At 53.2% G+C, this 16,291-nt stretch overlaps 3 protein-coding genes across 3 annotated transcripts; 2 read left to right on the top strand and 1 right to left on the bottom strand.

Moving 5' to 3' along the window:
• Positions 1–3,797: 3,797 nt before the first annotated feature.
• On the top strand, positions 3,798–5,037 carry CGGC5_v015876 (uncharacterized protein; the record flags this gene model as incomplete). The annotated part of the gene is made up of 8 exons (XM_066153336.1): positions 3,798–3,829; positions 3,923–3,994; positions 4,312–4,374; positions 4,443–4,454; positions 4,519–4,578; positions 4,639–4,693; positions 4,919–4,956; positions 5,013–5,037. The coding sequence occupies 8 exons, from the start codon at positions 3,798–3,800 to the stop codon at positions 5,035–5,037; spliced, it is 357 nt and encodes a 118-aa protein (XP_066007139.1).
• Positions 5,038–5,309: 272 nt separating this feature from the next.
• On the bottom strand, positions 5,310–9,558 carry CGGC5_v015875 (Vegetative incompatibility protein HET-E-1; the record flags this gene model as incomplete). The annotated part of the gene is made up of 8 exons (XM_066153335.1): positions 5,310–5,380; positions 5,427–6,812; positions 6,909–6,978; positions 7,027–7,559; positions 7,797–7,922; positions 7,984–8,022; positions 8,076–9,030; positions 9,076–9,558. The coding sequence occupies 8 exons, from the start codon at positions 9,556–9,558 to the stop codon at positions 5,310–5,312; spliced, it is 3,663 nt and encodes a 1,220-aa protein (XP_066007260.1).
• Positions 9,559–11,271: 1,713 nt separating this feature from the next.
• On the top strand, positions 11,272–12,427 carry gtaJ (GATA zinc finger domain-containing protein 10; the record flags this gene model as incomplete). Its single annotated transcript, XM_032033428.2, has 3 exons — positions 11,272–11,823; positions 11,872–12,186; positions 12,245–12,427. The coding sequence occupies 3 exons, from the start codon at positions 11,272–11,274 to the stop codon at positions 12,425–12,427; spliced, it is 1,050 nt and encodes a 349-aa protein (XP_031887431.2).
• Between the last annotated feature and the right edge of the window lie 3,864 nt (positions 12,428–16,291).

The raw sequence follows: 16,291 nt of genomic DNA, 5'->3' as shown, positions 1-16,291 counted from the left end.
TGTAGAGTGCAGATGGCGAAAACTTATCCCAACGTCAGCTCGAGTCGGCTTCGGGCCTGCCTCCGGTCTGCCTCTGCCTCCGCCTCTGCCTCTGCCTTTGGCTCCTCATCCTCGTTGCCGTCACAGCTCGTCACTGCATGCGATGCATCATCTGTCCACGTCAAACTGTTTCATCGCCTGCTGTACCTACCTCACCAAGAGATGACCACTGTTATCTTCACCTTGCTGTGTGCCGGTATGTCGTCGCCCTTGACCTCAACTTTGCCTTCCGGCTCACCTGCAACCATCAACTCCAACTACATGTCTAACTGCACCGGAGCCAAGATACATCGAGCCCTACCTAGCTTCCCTCCGCCTCCCGAGCTCCTGGCCCTCATTTGGAATGCGAGCGCTCAACCTGATGGACGACCCATCTCGAGCTTTGGCCCATCCCCTCGTCTACAGCCCCTCTTCAAATCTCGCTCCGAAGTTGAAAGAGACGACACCCCGTAGAGAGGCAACGCCGCAAGGGCACGGACATGGAACTTGGACATGGGAGACGTACTTGGGAACACCACTCCTGCCATCGACCGACCCCTGTCCACGGACATCTGACGTCCAAAAAAGCCCGGGGCAGTGTGCGGCACTATGCGCCGCCGCATTCCACTCACATCGCACCACGCACGGCACGAATACAGAGACTACCGAGTACTCTCCTTCTGGTCTCTCCATCATGAGTGCGCAGTTTGGTATCCTTACGGTACCTCGCTCCGAAGACACGCGCCTAGCGACATCATACTGCGGCAAACACCAAATCCAACTGGAACCGATGTGCTCACCACAGAAAGACTTTGCATCTCATCCCTGACAGCGCCTCCGATGCCAACGCCCTCTTCCCTCCTCCAGCGCCCTCCCCGCTCCCTGACTATCCGCCTCCCACTCACGTAGCAGCTCAACCTCAGAACGCCCCAGCTGCTTTCCTCCATTCAACTCAACAGAAGAGGAGGCAAAGCCTCAATGAAGCCTGGAACCGCTCTAGCGCACTCCGTCACTACCGCCAAACACCATGGACAGAAGTCTTCTCGCGCTTCGAAATGTCACTGCCGAGAGGAATGGGATCTTGCATGCAAAGTAAGACCGTCGCAGTGGGCAAAGCATCGTTTCCTTCTCACGCAATTATCCAGCATTTGCCAAGCAATGGCGCAGCGCTTTTGCACCAACTTGCTATCCAGAGCCTAGACAACGGGTGGCATAACATCGACGCTTCTAACTCATTGTTGACCCGTATCTGAGTCCATCTCTAAAAGTCTGTCGCTGTCCAATTCCGACAATCACAATCTCGCCAAGGAGGTACCAGGGCGGGTGCAAATCGACACCACCGGCCCTGACGCCATGAACCTCCTGAGAGTACATCGTCAGCCCGCCTCCGTCCATCGTGTCTGCCACACCACTACCAACGAGCCGACGCCTGAGTGATGAGCGATGGAAATACCAACTTTGGGGCAGCGACTGCTGTTACTGATGGCTGACTGGGATACTACTGCTGACCCCCAGTCATCACTGACCCTGACCCTGGTGAGCCCCCCTGCCCAGCCGCTGCCCCCCTCGACAACCAATCTGCGATCCAGCCGTGACAGCAGGCCAATTATCGTGGGGCATATCCCCTGCCCAAGATGCAATGACCGCAAAAAGTCGTACCATTTCCTTAGCCATCAGAGATTGCTAGACTCCGACCCAGGGGGGGATTTGCTGGCGCACGAGGTCGGCACCACATAGCAGTATCCGTACAGAGTACTGCTGCTGGGCTTCTCCAGCTCTATCTCCTCCAGGGTCGTTGAGGCACCGTAGTGCTATCTTGACAGCCAAAGCACTGGACAAATACCTGCAAATTACACATTGCCTCCGAGGTATCACCCAATGGTTGCTGGTAAATCTACGCAGTATGTAGCTACTGATGTAGCGGACTGCAATGTCTTGTCTACCATAGTCGTCGATTGGCAGTGTCAGACTACTGACGCTTGGTAAAGAGCGTCATTTTCCGAGAGCTCTCTTCTTCCACGCCACGACCCGACGAGAGACCTGGGTGAATGAGTTCCAACAACCGAAGCCTCGACTGCAGACCATCTGCACATCAGCAGTCAATCAATCGACATGTTGCCGCCAATCTGGATGCTAAAATCTGGCCCCCCTTCCTACCACCCCGGCCTGTTGACTGAATGGATACCTGGGCAATACGATGCGTTACCTGATCCCTCACGACCCCGGTCTGCTCTGACCGGTACATGCAAAGGTGCAGTCTGCACACGCATCTCAGTCCCTCCGGCTCGCGACGATTCCTAGTCCAACACACCGCACATCTGGTCCCCGAGCAGCGATTCCTTGCCCTCCCCCCACATACCCCAAGAACAGTTAGGGGAGGGATGATGGATCTGGTTCATCAGGAGCAAGCATAAGGCAACATGGACCTGCCGCCGTTGAGGCACTGTACCGAAGACCACCATACCCTCCCCCCCTCTCAGCGCCCCTGTAGCCGCGAAGGGGTACCTCCGTACATATCAGACCTTACCTGCGTGTGAATATACCAAGCACGTCCACTCAGAAATCACACCTCGCTCGCCCTGGGTGTCAGTCGCTGATCTCATAATACCTCTGTCATTTCCTCTCATAACCCACACATCTGCGGTTCCTCTCTTCCTTTCCTTTCCCTCCCTTCTCTTCCTCTCTCTTCTTCCATCAACCCATTTCCAATCCATCTTACTTATCCGACAAACCCAGCAATATTCCTGCGACCGTTCGCGACTCGAACTATCTCCAGATCGGCCTCCGCAACTCTTTGGATCGGGTGTCAGATCTAGAGGTACAATCTCAACTCAGACAGATAGTCATCGAAGAGTAGCACCGCACTTGGAAGACACGCGACGCCTAACATTGCGCACTTCGTCAGCCAACTAGCCGGACATACCAGACCGGCCAGGCACGAACGCTCCAAGGACTCATCGCCCATACCAAAACACACCCTCCCTTTCTCTTCAGCACTCATTGAAGGGCGCCCGCCCTCCAAGGCGCTAGACCGGCACCAAAAAGCAACGGCATCGAAAAGAAATTCAGAAATTCCACTGGCCCAGGCCCACGGTATTTTCGCACACCCACACCCATCGACGAGTCTGAGTCTCACTCCCAGACCCCGTCGAAATAGGCCCACCCCGACTAGCCTGGACGAGAGATTTTGACAGTGTGTGTCTTGGACAAAATACAAAAAGCCGCCACAAAGAGCAGCGTGGTAACTTGACCGACGCTAGGCGGCTTTTTCTTTCTCAGCTCGGAACCTCTCGACAAGCCCAATTGGAGCCAGCATTACCCCCGATTCCTCCCCTACCCTCCCCCCTTCATTCTCACACACCACACACACCCCCCAGAGGAAAGGATACATGCAGTGACTTTCCTATCCCGCCACCACGCATCACACACGCGCGATAGCTTGATCAGATCTTGCCTACCGGGTACCCAGCTGGAAGAGGTTCGACTAACTTAACCTAACCTCACCTCCTCTCCTCAGGGCCAAGCCACACCACACCACACTCTCCCTCTGCCCTGCCCGGCTTTTATTCTTACATGACTCTGAGCCTCCCACCTTTAACCACTCTCTCTATCATCTCCACCCAAATACACTAAACCTCACCGGACACCCGTCTTGACACCGACCTCACGGACTAGGCCCGCCCTCGTCCCTTCACGCCTTGGTCGAGTCAGATGCCTAGAGGCTCATAGATCGCATCTGGGGTTCTAGTCACTTCATCTGTTCTCCCGGCAAACCCGCTATGGAAGCGGGCGGATCTGGTACTAGGCAAAGGTCCGTTCGATTCTCACAGACGCCCCCCGTTACCTCATCATTTCAATTGCCCTGCCCCTAGACCAGACATTAACAAGTGCTTCCCATTTACAGAGGTTTGCAAAATCGGTGTCCGTTTTGCAAGTCTAAAAATTTAGTTGAGCACAGACCAGTCGGTCTTGGCGCGTACGGGGTACATTGCCAAACGGCTGGGGTACTTCTCTATGGAAAACAGTACATCAGCTGCAGAAGCCAGAACTGGCTTTTCACCTAAAATAGCTCTTGAAGGCAGCAAAGCCACCTACCTTTATTGCTGACTCTCAGCCCAAGGTATGGGGGTGTAGCAGCCCAAAAGTGCCTAACAGCCAAAACTGCTATCATCTTGCTTATACGCAACCCCACTACAAAAGGTCGCTCGAAGCGAAAAGACTCTACATATATCCAAGCCAGAATAATCAGCTTCGGGATTTTTTTCCACTTCAGCCATAGTCATCCATCAGCAGGTACAGTGCACATACTCATGCCGCCCTCAACTCGCCTGTGTATCCCATCAACTGCTGTATGATGTTAGTACAAGATGACCCGCATTTTCTCCAAATTCGCCCTTTTCGAATTTTTTGACTGGTCGGAATAGGCTGGAGACCCAGTTTTCTTCGCATATCGATACACCGACGTCATGCAGCAGTCGATGGGATAGCGCCCTGTGCTAGGGATGTTAAAGATGCCCAGCCTAGCGCAGCGCGTCCTCGGAGGCAGGAACTCATAGTAATGTGCGTGCTGAATCCGCCAACCCCACGTCCAGCCGAGTACCCAGGCAACTCACAGAGCAGGCATGCCACCATCAGTTTGAGTCCAGCAATGGTGTCTCCTTATATTGAACACAACGTACGGTGTGTTGGGTCTCAGCATTCAAGGCTGACGCCCCTGCCTGAGGGAACGACATCACCATGTGAAAGATTAACCACCCACATTCATATTATCATCGTTTTTTATTATAAGAGTCTAAGACAAGGTTGATGCAATTGACCTAGACTATTGCTACGAGCATTCTAAACTGAAGGATAAAAGTCTTACACTTGTAAGCGCTGGTGTGCTGTCCTCCTTATATAGACGTTGTGCTTCTTTCCAGAACTTTCTGTTGCTTGGACGTAAGCAAGACTCCATGTCCCTCCCTAACTTTCCATTGCTGAGGATCTAGCTGAAGCTTCACATCAGTCCAGAGACCGTGATAACTTATTATTGCAGGAGTATGTAGTACACAGCACAAAAAGAGAAAGAATATAGAATATTCTAGGACTTCTTGTAACTGTGCTTATCAAGAATAAAAAGAAAGTTTCTCCCAGACCCTTCCTGTGTCACGCATTAGCGATAAGTAATATAGAGTATAACCAATGTGGGCAATCGATATAAAGATGTGTAGCTAACTAACTAGTACTTTACAGCTGTAGATACTCTGACTTAAAACACAAAAGTAACACGCGCCCCAAGTGACATCCAACGGCTATTTTTGATCCATCTTCCGCATGAGACCTTGCACGGTACTCCGGCGGTAACCAAAGAATATTTTGAGACCTATTCGTGATCCATGCGTCCTGTTGTGAGAGCATATAACGCTGACCCATAAGGTCTCCAGTTGGTTCCTGGATCGCTACCTCGAATACGTTCTCCAAGCTGTTGTGGCCCTCGAGCGTCTGCTGGCACTGGCCGGTGGCCGTGTCCCAGAGCTTGACGGTCTTGTCGTCAGAGCCTGAGGCGAGCTGGCGCCCATCCGGCGAGAAGGCCACCGAGGTGACCGAGCTGCTGTGGCCCTCGAGCGTCTGCTGGCACAGGCCGGTGGCCGTGTCCCAGAGCTTGACGGTCTTGTCGAAGGAGCCTGAGGCGAGCTGGCGCCCATCCGGCGAGAAGGCCACCGAGGTGACCGAGCTGCTGTGGCCCTCGAGCGTCTGCTGGCACTGGCCGGTGGCCGTGTCCCAGAGCTTGACGGTCTTGTCGAAGGAGCCTGAGGCAAGCTGGCGCCCATCCGGCGAGAAGGCCACCGAGTTGACCGAGCTGCTGTGGCCCTCAAGCGTCTGCTGGCACTGGCCGGTGGCCGTGTCCCAGAGCTTGACAGTCTCGTCGAGGGAGCCTGAGGCGAGCTGGCGCCCATCCGGCGAGAAGGCCACCGACCTGACCCAGTCACTGTGGCCCTCGAGCGTCTGCTGGCACTGGCCGGTGGCTGTGTCCCAGAGCTTGACGGTCTTGTCGAGGGAGCTTGAGGCGAGCTGGCGCCCATCCGGCGAGAAGGCCACCGAGCTGACCCGGTCGCTGTAGCCCTCGAGCGTCTGCTGGCACTGGCCGGTGGCTGTGTCCCAGAGCTTGACGGTCTTGTCGTCAGAGCCTGAGGCGAGCTGGCGCCCATCCGGCGAGAAGGCTACCGAGCTGACCGAGCTGCTGTGGCCCTCGAGCGTCTGCTGGCACTGGCCGGTGGCTGTGTCCCAGAGCTTGACGGTCTTGTCGAGGGAGCTTGAGGCGAGCTGGCGCCCATCCAGCGAGAAGGCCACCGACCTGACGTCGTCGCTGTGGCCCTCGAGCGTCTGCTGGCACTGGCCGGTGGCCGTGTCCCAGAGCTTGACGGTCTTGTCGTCAGAGCCTGAGGCGAGCTGGCGCCCATCCGGCGAGAAGGCCACCGAGGTGACCGAGCTGCTGTGGCCCTCGAGCGTCTGCTGGCACTGGCCGGTGGCCGTGTCCCAGAGCTTGACGGTCTTGTCGAAGGAGCCTGAGGCAAGCTGGCGCCCATCCGGCGAGAAGGCCACCGAGTTGACCGAGCTGCTGTGGCCCTCGAGCGTCTGCTGGCACTGGCCGGTGGCCGTGTCCCAGAGCTTGACGGTCTTGTCGTCAGAGCCTGAGGCGAGCTGGCGCCCATCCGGCGAGAAGGCCACCGACCTGACGTCGTCGCTGTGGCCCTCGAGCGTCTGCTGGCATGCGTTCCAGTCTACGTCTCCCTTTGTAATCATGGTAACCCAGGCTGGTACTTCTGCTCGGAAAAGTTGCCTTACTAAGCTGTGGGTAGGGCTAAATAAAAGAGCAGCTATGTATAGTTGCAATGGAAAGCTTTCTATACATTGTTTATAAGAAAGGATAAATCGACAGGCATCTCGGACGAGTTCTATAAGTTGTGTTTCCATACTTGCCTGATGTACTGTTAGGCGTATCCTGAGATGTAGTTCAATTAGACTTACAACTAATGTTTGGAGTTTCCGCATTGCCACTACTGCTCGTGGCATGCCTTTCAGAAGACTCTGAGCCTCTAGCCAGTGGAGATAATGGCGTTTGAGGAAATTGTGAACGCTAGCGTTGTCCCGTAAATCAACGCGCGCCGGGCCGTCTGCGGGATTTGAGTGCTCAAGATGGTCGACCCAGTGGGCAGACGAGTACTTCAGAGAAGCCAGAGGGTCTGGGTGAGGTGGTGATGTGTCCTCTACAGAGCTTCCAGGTTTGCGCAGCTCGTAGATGTCGCGTCTAAGCGTCCTAGATAGTACGTCTAGAGACCTTGAGAAGATCGCGTGGTGCTGGTGTGCAATGCCAGAAGGTAGAATCTGGCCAAGTGCTGGGTATGCCTCGTTCATCAAGAAATCCTTGGCCGACTGGTGGACAAAGTAGATTGTGTCCTGGCGAATAGTGAGAAAAGAGCCGCATATGCTAATGATATACCGGAGGAATTTAGGATTGCTCGCCAGGGGATGATGCTCCTTGATGAGTATGGTGAACTCAGCTAGTGAAAGTGGGCGATAGGTCGTCACCACGAGGGCAAGTATTTGCCTACAGAGCCCAGTGTCCCTTTCTCCTTCTCTATCAATTTGTTCCATCATCCGTCCATAGAGAGCATTAAGTCCAGGTGGGAAAGATTTTATCTTCTCTAAGGCGTCCCATTCTGATGTCTTCTCGAGTTCTTGGCAAATTAATGCGACCCAGAGAAATGTGCCGGCGGCATTTGACGACAAATACTGACGTGCTTCACTGGCGGTATTGGGTGAGTAGCCCTTGAGTTCGCCGAGTTTTGATATCTTGAGCGTGATGTAGCTGTCCACAGCTGTTGAGACCGACTTGGCATTAAGTTCTAGTGATAGCCTTTGCGCTGCGGTACGCAGCCGTTCTTCGATCCGCAACCAGTTGCGGCTTGAGACGAGCCATTTTACACTGGTTGATTGCGATGTTTTGGTAATCAGGTCGAGCAGCTGATCGCGGCCCGTTAAGCACTCGTCTAATGCATCGACAAGAAGGCACACACCTCGCAGCTTCGAATCGTGGAGCATATTTGCAAAGATCTCAGACATCGCCTGCCATGCGTTGACGTCTTGAAAAAGCGCCTTCCCAGCCTTTTCGTACTTCTTCATATACGAAACAAGGGACGGGTCTTGGTCGAGAAGCATGAAGATCAAGCCGCGCAGTACCGCCGTCGCCGTATTAAGTCGCTCGTCGGTGGCTTGACAGAAGAAGTAGGACAAGGGTTGCCCCTGACCGCGTGTTGCTTCAAGCTCGTCGATGATGCCGCATAGAAGCATGGTCTTGCCCTTGCCCGGGTCGCCCTTGACCCAAAGCAGTCGCTGGTCCTGGTTGTCACGCCACTGGCAGAAGTCGGAGTTCTGAAGCACCCAGACGTAGGAGTCAGTAAGTAAACCGCCCTTGGTCTCCTGGATGCGTTTCTTGTCGTCGCGTGGGTCGGTAACACGTAGGTCGGCCAGGCATTTCTTGAATTCCTCACTCTGTTGCATCTCCTCTTGTCGCTTGGTGTGGTGTTGAATAGCAACTTCAATATTTTGAAGCTTCTTAAGGTGAAGTTGAAGTTCCTTGAGCTGAGAACTTGCGGCGTCTTCTATGGATTCAAGGCTTTGAAGTGTCTTTTCGGAGGTGTATTGCTTCGAGTATCTCCGCACGTCAGCTTCAACAACCTTGATGTCGTCAAGCTTGCCAGCCCAATCATCCAACTTAATAACGTCTCTGAGGAAAACATTAACCCGGCTCCTGTGGTAAAGGCAGATGCTCTTCATCTGGTAGAGCAAGAGCATCTGGTAAAGATGGACGATATGCTTCTGAAGCTGACTACGCAGCCCTTCAAAATCCGGGCCGGCATCCTTCGGTTTGAGGAGGAGATTAACCAAGTTCCAGTACCAGTCCATCATGGAAACAATGTATTCAATGCCATTGCGTTGAGTAACTGATTCGAAGACTGGGTTGGCAAGTATCTATATGGTATTAGTGGATGTTTGTAAATCCGTGGAGCAACTGACCTCAAGAGCAAAAGAGACGCCAACCCAAGCGATAGCAGCTTCGGGAGCAGCCTGTACAGCCTTCCCGATTACTTCCTTCAGAGGGGAGATGACCTGAATCACGTCGCTGGCTTTCTGTTTGAATTCTGCCCCCTTTTTCGTCTTCTGCAGCCCGACCTGGACAAGAAGCTCCATCTGGTGCCATCTTTCCTGCGGGTCAGGTTTGATGTGGTTTTCAGCTGAAGCGGCAGGAGTATGACTATCACCGGGAAGTTCGGCCGATAGGAGGTTCTCGTATGCTTCGACTAACTTGGATTCGCTCCGCTTCAGGTTGTCGTACGCCTGGTTCCAAAGCCGCTCTTTGAGGTTGTTTGCTGTTGAGATTGGTGTCTGAAGGGGCGAGGAAGACTGAGAAATTGGCGTTGGAGGGGGTGAAATATGAGGTGAGGCAGAGTTTGACTTGCGGAAGCTGGATTTGAACTTCTTAAGCCATTGACAACTCATGTTGAGCCGTCTGTTTTGCCCTTTGTATGAGCAACAGTGAGAAAATCGTAGACAATTGTATGAACACTGAGCGAGTGGCTCAGAAGGCGGGGTCTTGGGCAGTATTGTTTCTCTCGTCGGGCGGGGTAATGTGGCTGTGGGTATTTTCCTATATGCATGAAAAGAATCTAATACGAGGCCGAAGATCTGTTGCGTCAGACTGAAAGCAACATCTTGCATATCGTAGTGGGTAGGCCAAGATGTGACGTGAGCAAGAGGGAGTGGCTACTTGTCTTGGCATGCACCTGCACCCGTGCCAATCACACGCAGCTATTCTTCCGTGTTGTCATTTTTCGTCTTTCGTTTTCTAGCACTAACCGCCTCTATTAGTAACATGCTAAAACAATAAGGTGATCTGCCTTAGCTTTATGAACAGGGGATTTATTTTTCTCTCTTGGAAGTAGAGATATTTTGTCTCTCAGCTGTTGTAGAAGCTGCCGATGTGGAAAAGTCGACTTGCCTTCCGGAAGGAATCGCCTGACGAACGGCGGGGCCAAAAGGTGCACTCAGAGTTAGCGTGTCAGTCTACGATTGGATGTTGCGGCTGGTACCATCTGCAAGGCGGTGGTCCGTGCTACTGACTACCTGGTGTCAGAACACCCCGACATGAGACAAATGCAAATAAGCCATATTCCGGTTAGGACACAATAGCTGATGCATAGCCAAGATGCTTGACTCAGTTATGAAATGTGGACCTGGCAGATCCCCCATCGCTGCCCGAGCCTAACTAAAGTAACATGGTAGATGGCGTCGTGGCGTGCTCGGATATGATGTCTTCTCGCTTAGAGCGATTTCTTGTCGTTGGGTGACGGTTTGTCAGTATGGCCAGCGGAATATGCATGTATGTGAGCAGAAAAGAGTGTCTTATTCGTACTAAAGAGAGGAGGGATCACCACAGATTTGTGGGCCTAATGCTACCTTAAGAAATCAACAGAGCTGGGACCATGTGAAAATGACAGTCTGACCTGTTTCATGTTTCAGTATGTTCAGACCATTGCGAAAGGCTTATGTTCATGACTCGCATATAAGCATGCATGGATTCTGTCATTGGGCTGCGTATAAGCAAGATGAGCGCAGTTTTGGCTGTCAGGTTATTTTCGGGCCTATGCTGCTGGGACCCTGGCTGAGAGTAAGACATACAAGGCGCTTTGCTGCCTTCAAGAGCCGTTTAGGTCAAAAGCCAGTTCTGCCTTCCACTGTAGATGTACTGTTTTCCATAGAGAAGTACTCCAGCCGTTTGGCAATGTGCCCCGGAAGCGCCAAGACCGACTGGTCTGTGCTCAACTAAATTTTTAGACTTGCAAAACGGACACCGATTTTGCAAACCTCTGTAACAGCCGACCACCTTCTGCCAGTAACCCCGATCGCTTTGAGTCCCATCATCACCCTCCCCCAAGAGAACCTCTCGACAACAGACACTACCGCGACGGCCCCGCCATGGCGACCGCAGCCCTTATTAGCCCGAGCACAACCCCGTATGGCCATCCGACATCTTTTTCATCCAGCTATCCGCACCCAGCTCCAGGGCCCAGCATTGCAGGCATGATTTCTCCAGTTGAGCCTCGACGACCCTCGGATGAGTCTGAGACTCCTCATCGACAATCACTCCCTTCGCTCTCTGAAGTCATCTCTGGTGCGAAACCCAGCCAGTACCCGCCTTCACAAGCATCCAGCATGTCGGGTTCCCAAAGCTTCCCTTCTCCCTTTGCACCAGGGCCTCCAAGATCGTATGCAGAGCCTTCCACCGATAAGAACTCTCCTCGGCCTCACCACCTCGCATCGACATATCCACCAAGGCCCGACGCACTTCCTGCCATTTCGGATCCCTCAAGGCCGCCACCGCCATTCGCGGCTCGTCCTCCGCCGCCTATGAGCAGCTTTTCCGGTCCTCAACCGAGCCCGCCTCACAAGCCGGAGCATATGCGCGATCCCGACCCAAGGGCACCTGAGCCGGCTGGCCCCTACTCACAACATACCGCGCCGCCGCCGCCCCCGATATATCCTCACCCGCACGCGAATCAACTCCCGGCAGGACAGGTCCCTTTGCCAGCGGCGTACCCCGTGTCACCTCGCCATGGTGGGCCGCCTCTGCCATCGCCGTACGATGCTCAGCGTCCTGGAGTCCACGAAGCTCAAGACTCTGAGTACGGTCCCGCCCGCCCTCAATACGACCGAACCTTGAACCGACATTTGGATGCGTGGGGCTACTCGGATGCCCTAGGTAGAGTGAGTGTTCCCATTAGTGTCACATCCTCCGTCAAGCTTACCAATAAGTTTAACCAGATCGCTTCCGCTACGAGGACGATTTACAACTTCGCCGAAGCTTACGGTCGCATCGCCGCAGAGCAGCATGGCAACCAACAACCACTGCCCGACAGGCTTCCTACTGAGCGGGAAGTAAATGACATGCTCGACAACGTGGAGTACATCAGAAATTCTTTGGACTCGGTGAGGCAACTTGTCAAGGACAGCAACGAGCGTGCGAGGGTAGTCGGCAAGCAGAAGGGCTACGAAGACGAGGACACGCCGATGTATGACGGTATGAACAAGAACAGCTACGGTATCACTGAGGTCAAGAAGCGACGCGGGGTAAGTTTTCTAATAGCAGCATCATACGCCCGGACGACTGAAGCTAACTGGGACGCAGAGAGCTGCTCCTCCCGGCAGATGCCACAGCTGTAACCGAATCGATACTCCCGAATGGCGAAGGGGGCCTGACGGTGCCCGAACTCTCTGCAACGCCTGTGGACTACACTACGCCAAGCTGGAGCGAAAGCGTCAGCTTGAAGCGCGACAAATCCGTCCTAAGCCTTCTGACGAGAGGAGCTAATACGACGACTGCCCCGCCCACCCGTGGTCCGTCCACCTTCAATCCAAATAGTATATACCGACAGAAGCTCAGGGCTTCGATCACCACGCATACCCCGATACTACTACATCGCATTCGGTCCCAGTTTGTTGCACCTTCAAATAAAACCCCAGATACCCCGGTCAACGCAACCCGGCACCTTATCACCATCAGACACGTAGCAGCCGCCGGCGTTATTCTTCATACACTAGCAACAAAACTGGCTATATTATCATTTCTCAATACCCGGCATCGACTTTTTCCAGTACTTTTCCAACCTTTCATATTGTATATATCCTGCTCCTCAACATACTCATCGGATGGGCATCGAAGGACAAGGCATTCATCTGGCGGCGTTCACTAAATGTTTTGGACCGAGTATTTGTTATTTTCCAAATGGCCGCATTCAACGGGCCACGCCGGGATCTCTCCCGACCTTCACAGTGGGCGCTTCGTCAGAGGGACGCGCAGCATGAGCTCTTTGGAGCCAATGTCACAAACATTCTCCGACAGTCGATCATTACTGAAAAGAACATGCAAGAATCTTCGTCTACTCATTTTTCACTATTCTATCCACATTTCCTTGATCGTTGCGGCGTGGTCTCTACGGAACTGGGGAAAAACTCGGGCGAAGAGCATTTTCATTGGTCCCTTTGAGGACAGGAAAGTAGAGCAAACGACATGGGAGTCGTCATACCCGAGATCGACCCTTTTGACCGGCGCAAGTCTATGGGAGACCTTGGCATTCATGTTTTCAGTTTCTCTTATTCTCTTTACCTTCTACGTATCTACGGGAAATCTCCTCCTGAGGAAGAGATACATCTGGCTATTTTTGGTCTCTGGAAAGGATACAGGGGCATACAACTACACGCAGTATTAGCTGATTTTTTAATTGTAAGAGTAGCCGGATTGGAACAAATACCACGGTGGGCGGATGAATGGGGACGAGCAGGCGGGCGGTGGCTGGTTTGCATCGGAGATAGGAAAGAGAGAAATATCACACACACAAACAAACACCTCCACAATCCATGTCAAGGATTACTCGTCCAAAGACCGAGATTTCCATGCCGAGCGCGCCAAAAACCCACGATTTGAATGTGACTGACTGGCACTGGGCACACCCAAGGAATCTCCAAAGGCAGAAGTTCCTGTGCCTCTCCCCTCCCCTCCCCCCCTGACAGATCTGGGAGATCTAACTTGACCGGTTACGAATCTGTACAAGCCCACCCCTCCCCAACCCCACCGACGCGTGGCGGATATGTCCGTTCCAAGAGATTGGGTTTTGACAGGCAATGCGAAAGGTGAGGAAACCTCGGTTACGGGGTTTATTTGACGGCGGCTGGCTGGCTGGCTGGGTTGAGACTGGGTGTGCCAGGTGTGGTGCGGTTTGGTGGTGGTGGTGGTCCCCGCCGCGGGCGCAAGGACATGCCTGAAATGGGAGTCAAGTGACGAAGGAGGACGATGGAGCCTACCACACCCACGGTGGAGGGGCAGCCCATTAATTATGTTCTCACCTGGTGATGTTTTGTATGATGTAAATTGTGTGTATAAGATACTGGGCTGCTGTATGTTGCATATTTGTTCGTCTCTCTCTCGCTTTCTGTCCCCAGACGCTTTGTTTCGACGGGGTTTAAAATAGGGACGCTGCAACCAAAAACAAGACGTACATCAACAAGATACATGGCATCTATCACAGGAAGAAAAACTGTCAGCATCAGCTTGCTGGGTGGGCAGGTTTTACCCTTTGGCCTTTCCCCCCCCCCCATGCTTCGTCCCCCCTCCAGTGTTCCCACCACCCCCTTCATCCTCGTGACAATTATTCTGGGTAAAAAAGAGACACACAGTGATACGAATGACAAATTTCCCGACGGAGAGGGGGGGGGGAATCGGCATCGCATCGTAACGGCGCGGAACGGACGGGTAGAATCTCAATCTCACAAGATCGCGAGATTTGTCCTTTTATTTTCTGTCCTGCTCCTTCGATTTCACGAGATGGACAGACAGGGGGGAGGGGGGGCGTGTGTGTCAGTGAGGGCAGCCTTTTTGCGGGGCCTACGGTGTTTTGTTCGTTCATAAAAAATCCGATAAGCGGAGCGGGAATCTCGGACGGGTAGGTAAGGACCTTTTTTTTTTTTTTTTCTGTTCTAATCGCGCGTCGGCGGGCGGGCGGGCTGGCCTTGTGCTCGGCAGGTTGTGAGAAGTGATTAGAAATGAACGACACACGTCAGTCAGCCTGGTCTCTTCCCCCCTGGTACGGACGGGCACACCCCATCCATCCCCTGGGAGGACGAGGGTCAGAGCAGGTTTTTGGGACACAGAGGGGAAGGGGGGCCAGTGCCGGTGGCCTGGTATTACCATGTGCTCCTTGGGGTTTATTATTCAAGGTATGTTACATGGGGTGGTTTGTGTGAATGTGGTGACGGAGACGGGCTTCGTCGCCGACGGCGTTGGGGTGGGGAGGGGGGGGGGGCAGAGATCATCGTGTGGAAGTATGGAAGGCGAGGAAGAATGTTCTTGGAAGATTGGATGACTCCTACTTTTGTTTTGGGGTGTCATGGCCACTGGTATGTGGAGAGAGGAGATTCAGAGACGCAACGAAGGAAGCGATGCCTTGTCTTTGCCCATCATTTGAATATCCCAGATCGCGATTAGTGACGCGCATATCGTTTTTGGCCAACGCTATTGACACAAGATGGCGTCGCCCGTATATTGGGACACACGCAACGCACGACACGCGCGACGCACATACTTTATAACAGAGATCTTATGTCACGTCATGTTCGCGACACGAACAAGCAGCCAGCATGAAAGTGACAAAACCTGCGTTCGCCGCGTGGTCTGTGGCCAAGATTGATAGCCCCCCCCGGATGTTGTCTTTTGCTTTTCGGGATGGAGGTGCCGGGTCAACCGGGAAGGACGATGTTAGTGGGCGTGTGTGGGTGTCGCTTCTTCTTCTTTTTGAGTTTTCTAAAAATCGACGCACTTTAACTCATAGACGCGCGCGCGCAGTGTTAGTATGTGTCTACGGTAATAACAGAAGAGCAGATGCGGTTATAAGAGTGTCATGTGTGGACAAACCACGATGGACCATGGTTGGTGGGTGGCTCTTTGCAATCTATCTGCCCGAGCAACCTTTTTTGGTTTCTTTTGGAAGAAGGATGGATCGGGGGGACTCCACGAGTAGTTCATGTACCGCGCTTGTTTGAATCTTGAGTCCTGGTGTTGCAACCTGGGAAATGCCTTGCCTTGCGTCGTGTCGGCAAGGCTGTCCCTGCCTGACATTGTTTTATCCCGCCGCGCCGTCCGATTTGCGATGGCGCGCCGCCGCCGCCCGATGGGAATGGAGGAGGAACCGGCCAGGTCCCTGTATCCGTGTAAATTTTTTTTTCTTGGGATGTTTCCCTGGGAAGAGGGCCTTCCACGGAAGAAAGTGCGAAGAGGGGGGGCCTAGGCTTCGTCTCCGGGGTTTTGGCTTTGGGTTGGTTTTATGGTAGTGCGTTTTCCGGGGACGCCTTTTTTACACTGTCTACGAACTCTCTGGCGTTCGGGTGTGTGCCAATATGGTTTTGTTCAGTCTTTTTTGGCACATGGCACGTTGTGTTCTAGAGGCTCGGCGGGCAAAGTCAAAAAAACGACAGTCAGGCCGCCGGGTAATGCTCTTCCGCCTTCATCGCAGCATGCGGAAAACAACATGACTAAGACTGTGCCCTTTCCAAACTTCACATGTGCAAATCGCTTGGTCTTTTTTTTTTCTCTCTTCGCAGTTGTTAAAGTTAGCAACATGAGATAGACACATAGAGAAGGAGGCGCCGGGTGACAGATGAAAAGAAAAGGACAAAATTCAAA

This window comes from Colletotrichum fructicola (assembly GCF_000319635.2).
Source record: "Colletotrichum fructicola Nara gc5 chromosome Unknown KSG_Nara_v1_contig10, whole genome shotgun sequence".
Classification (NCBI taxonomy): Eukaryota; Fungi; Ascomycota; class Sordariomycetes; order Glomerellales; family Glomerellaceae; genus Colletotrichum; species Colletotrichum fructicola.
The sequence above is the reverse complement of the archived record's forward strand: the minus strand, read 5'-3'. Positions and strand labels throughout refer to the sequence as shown.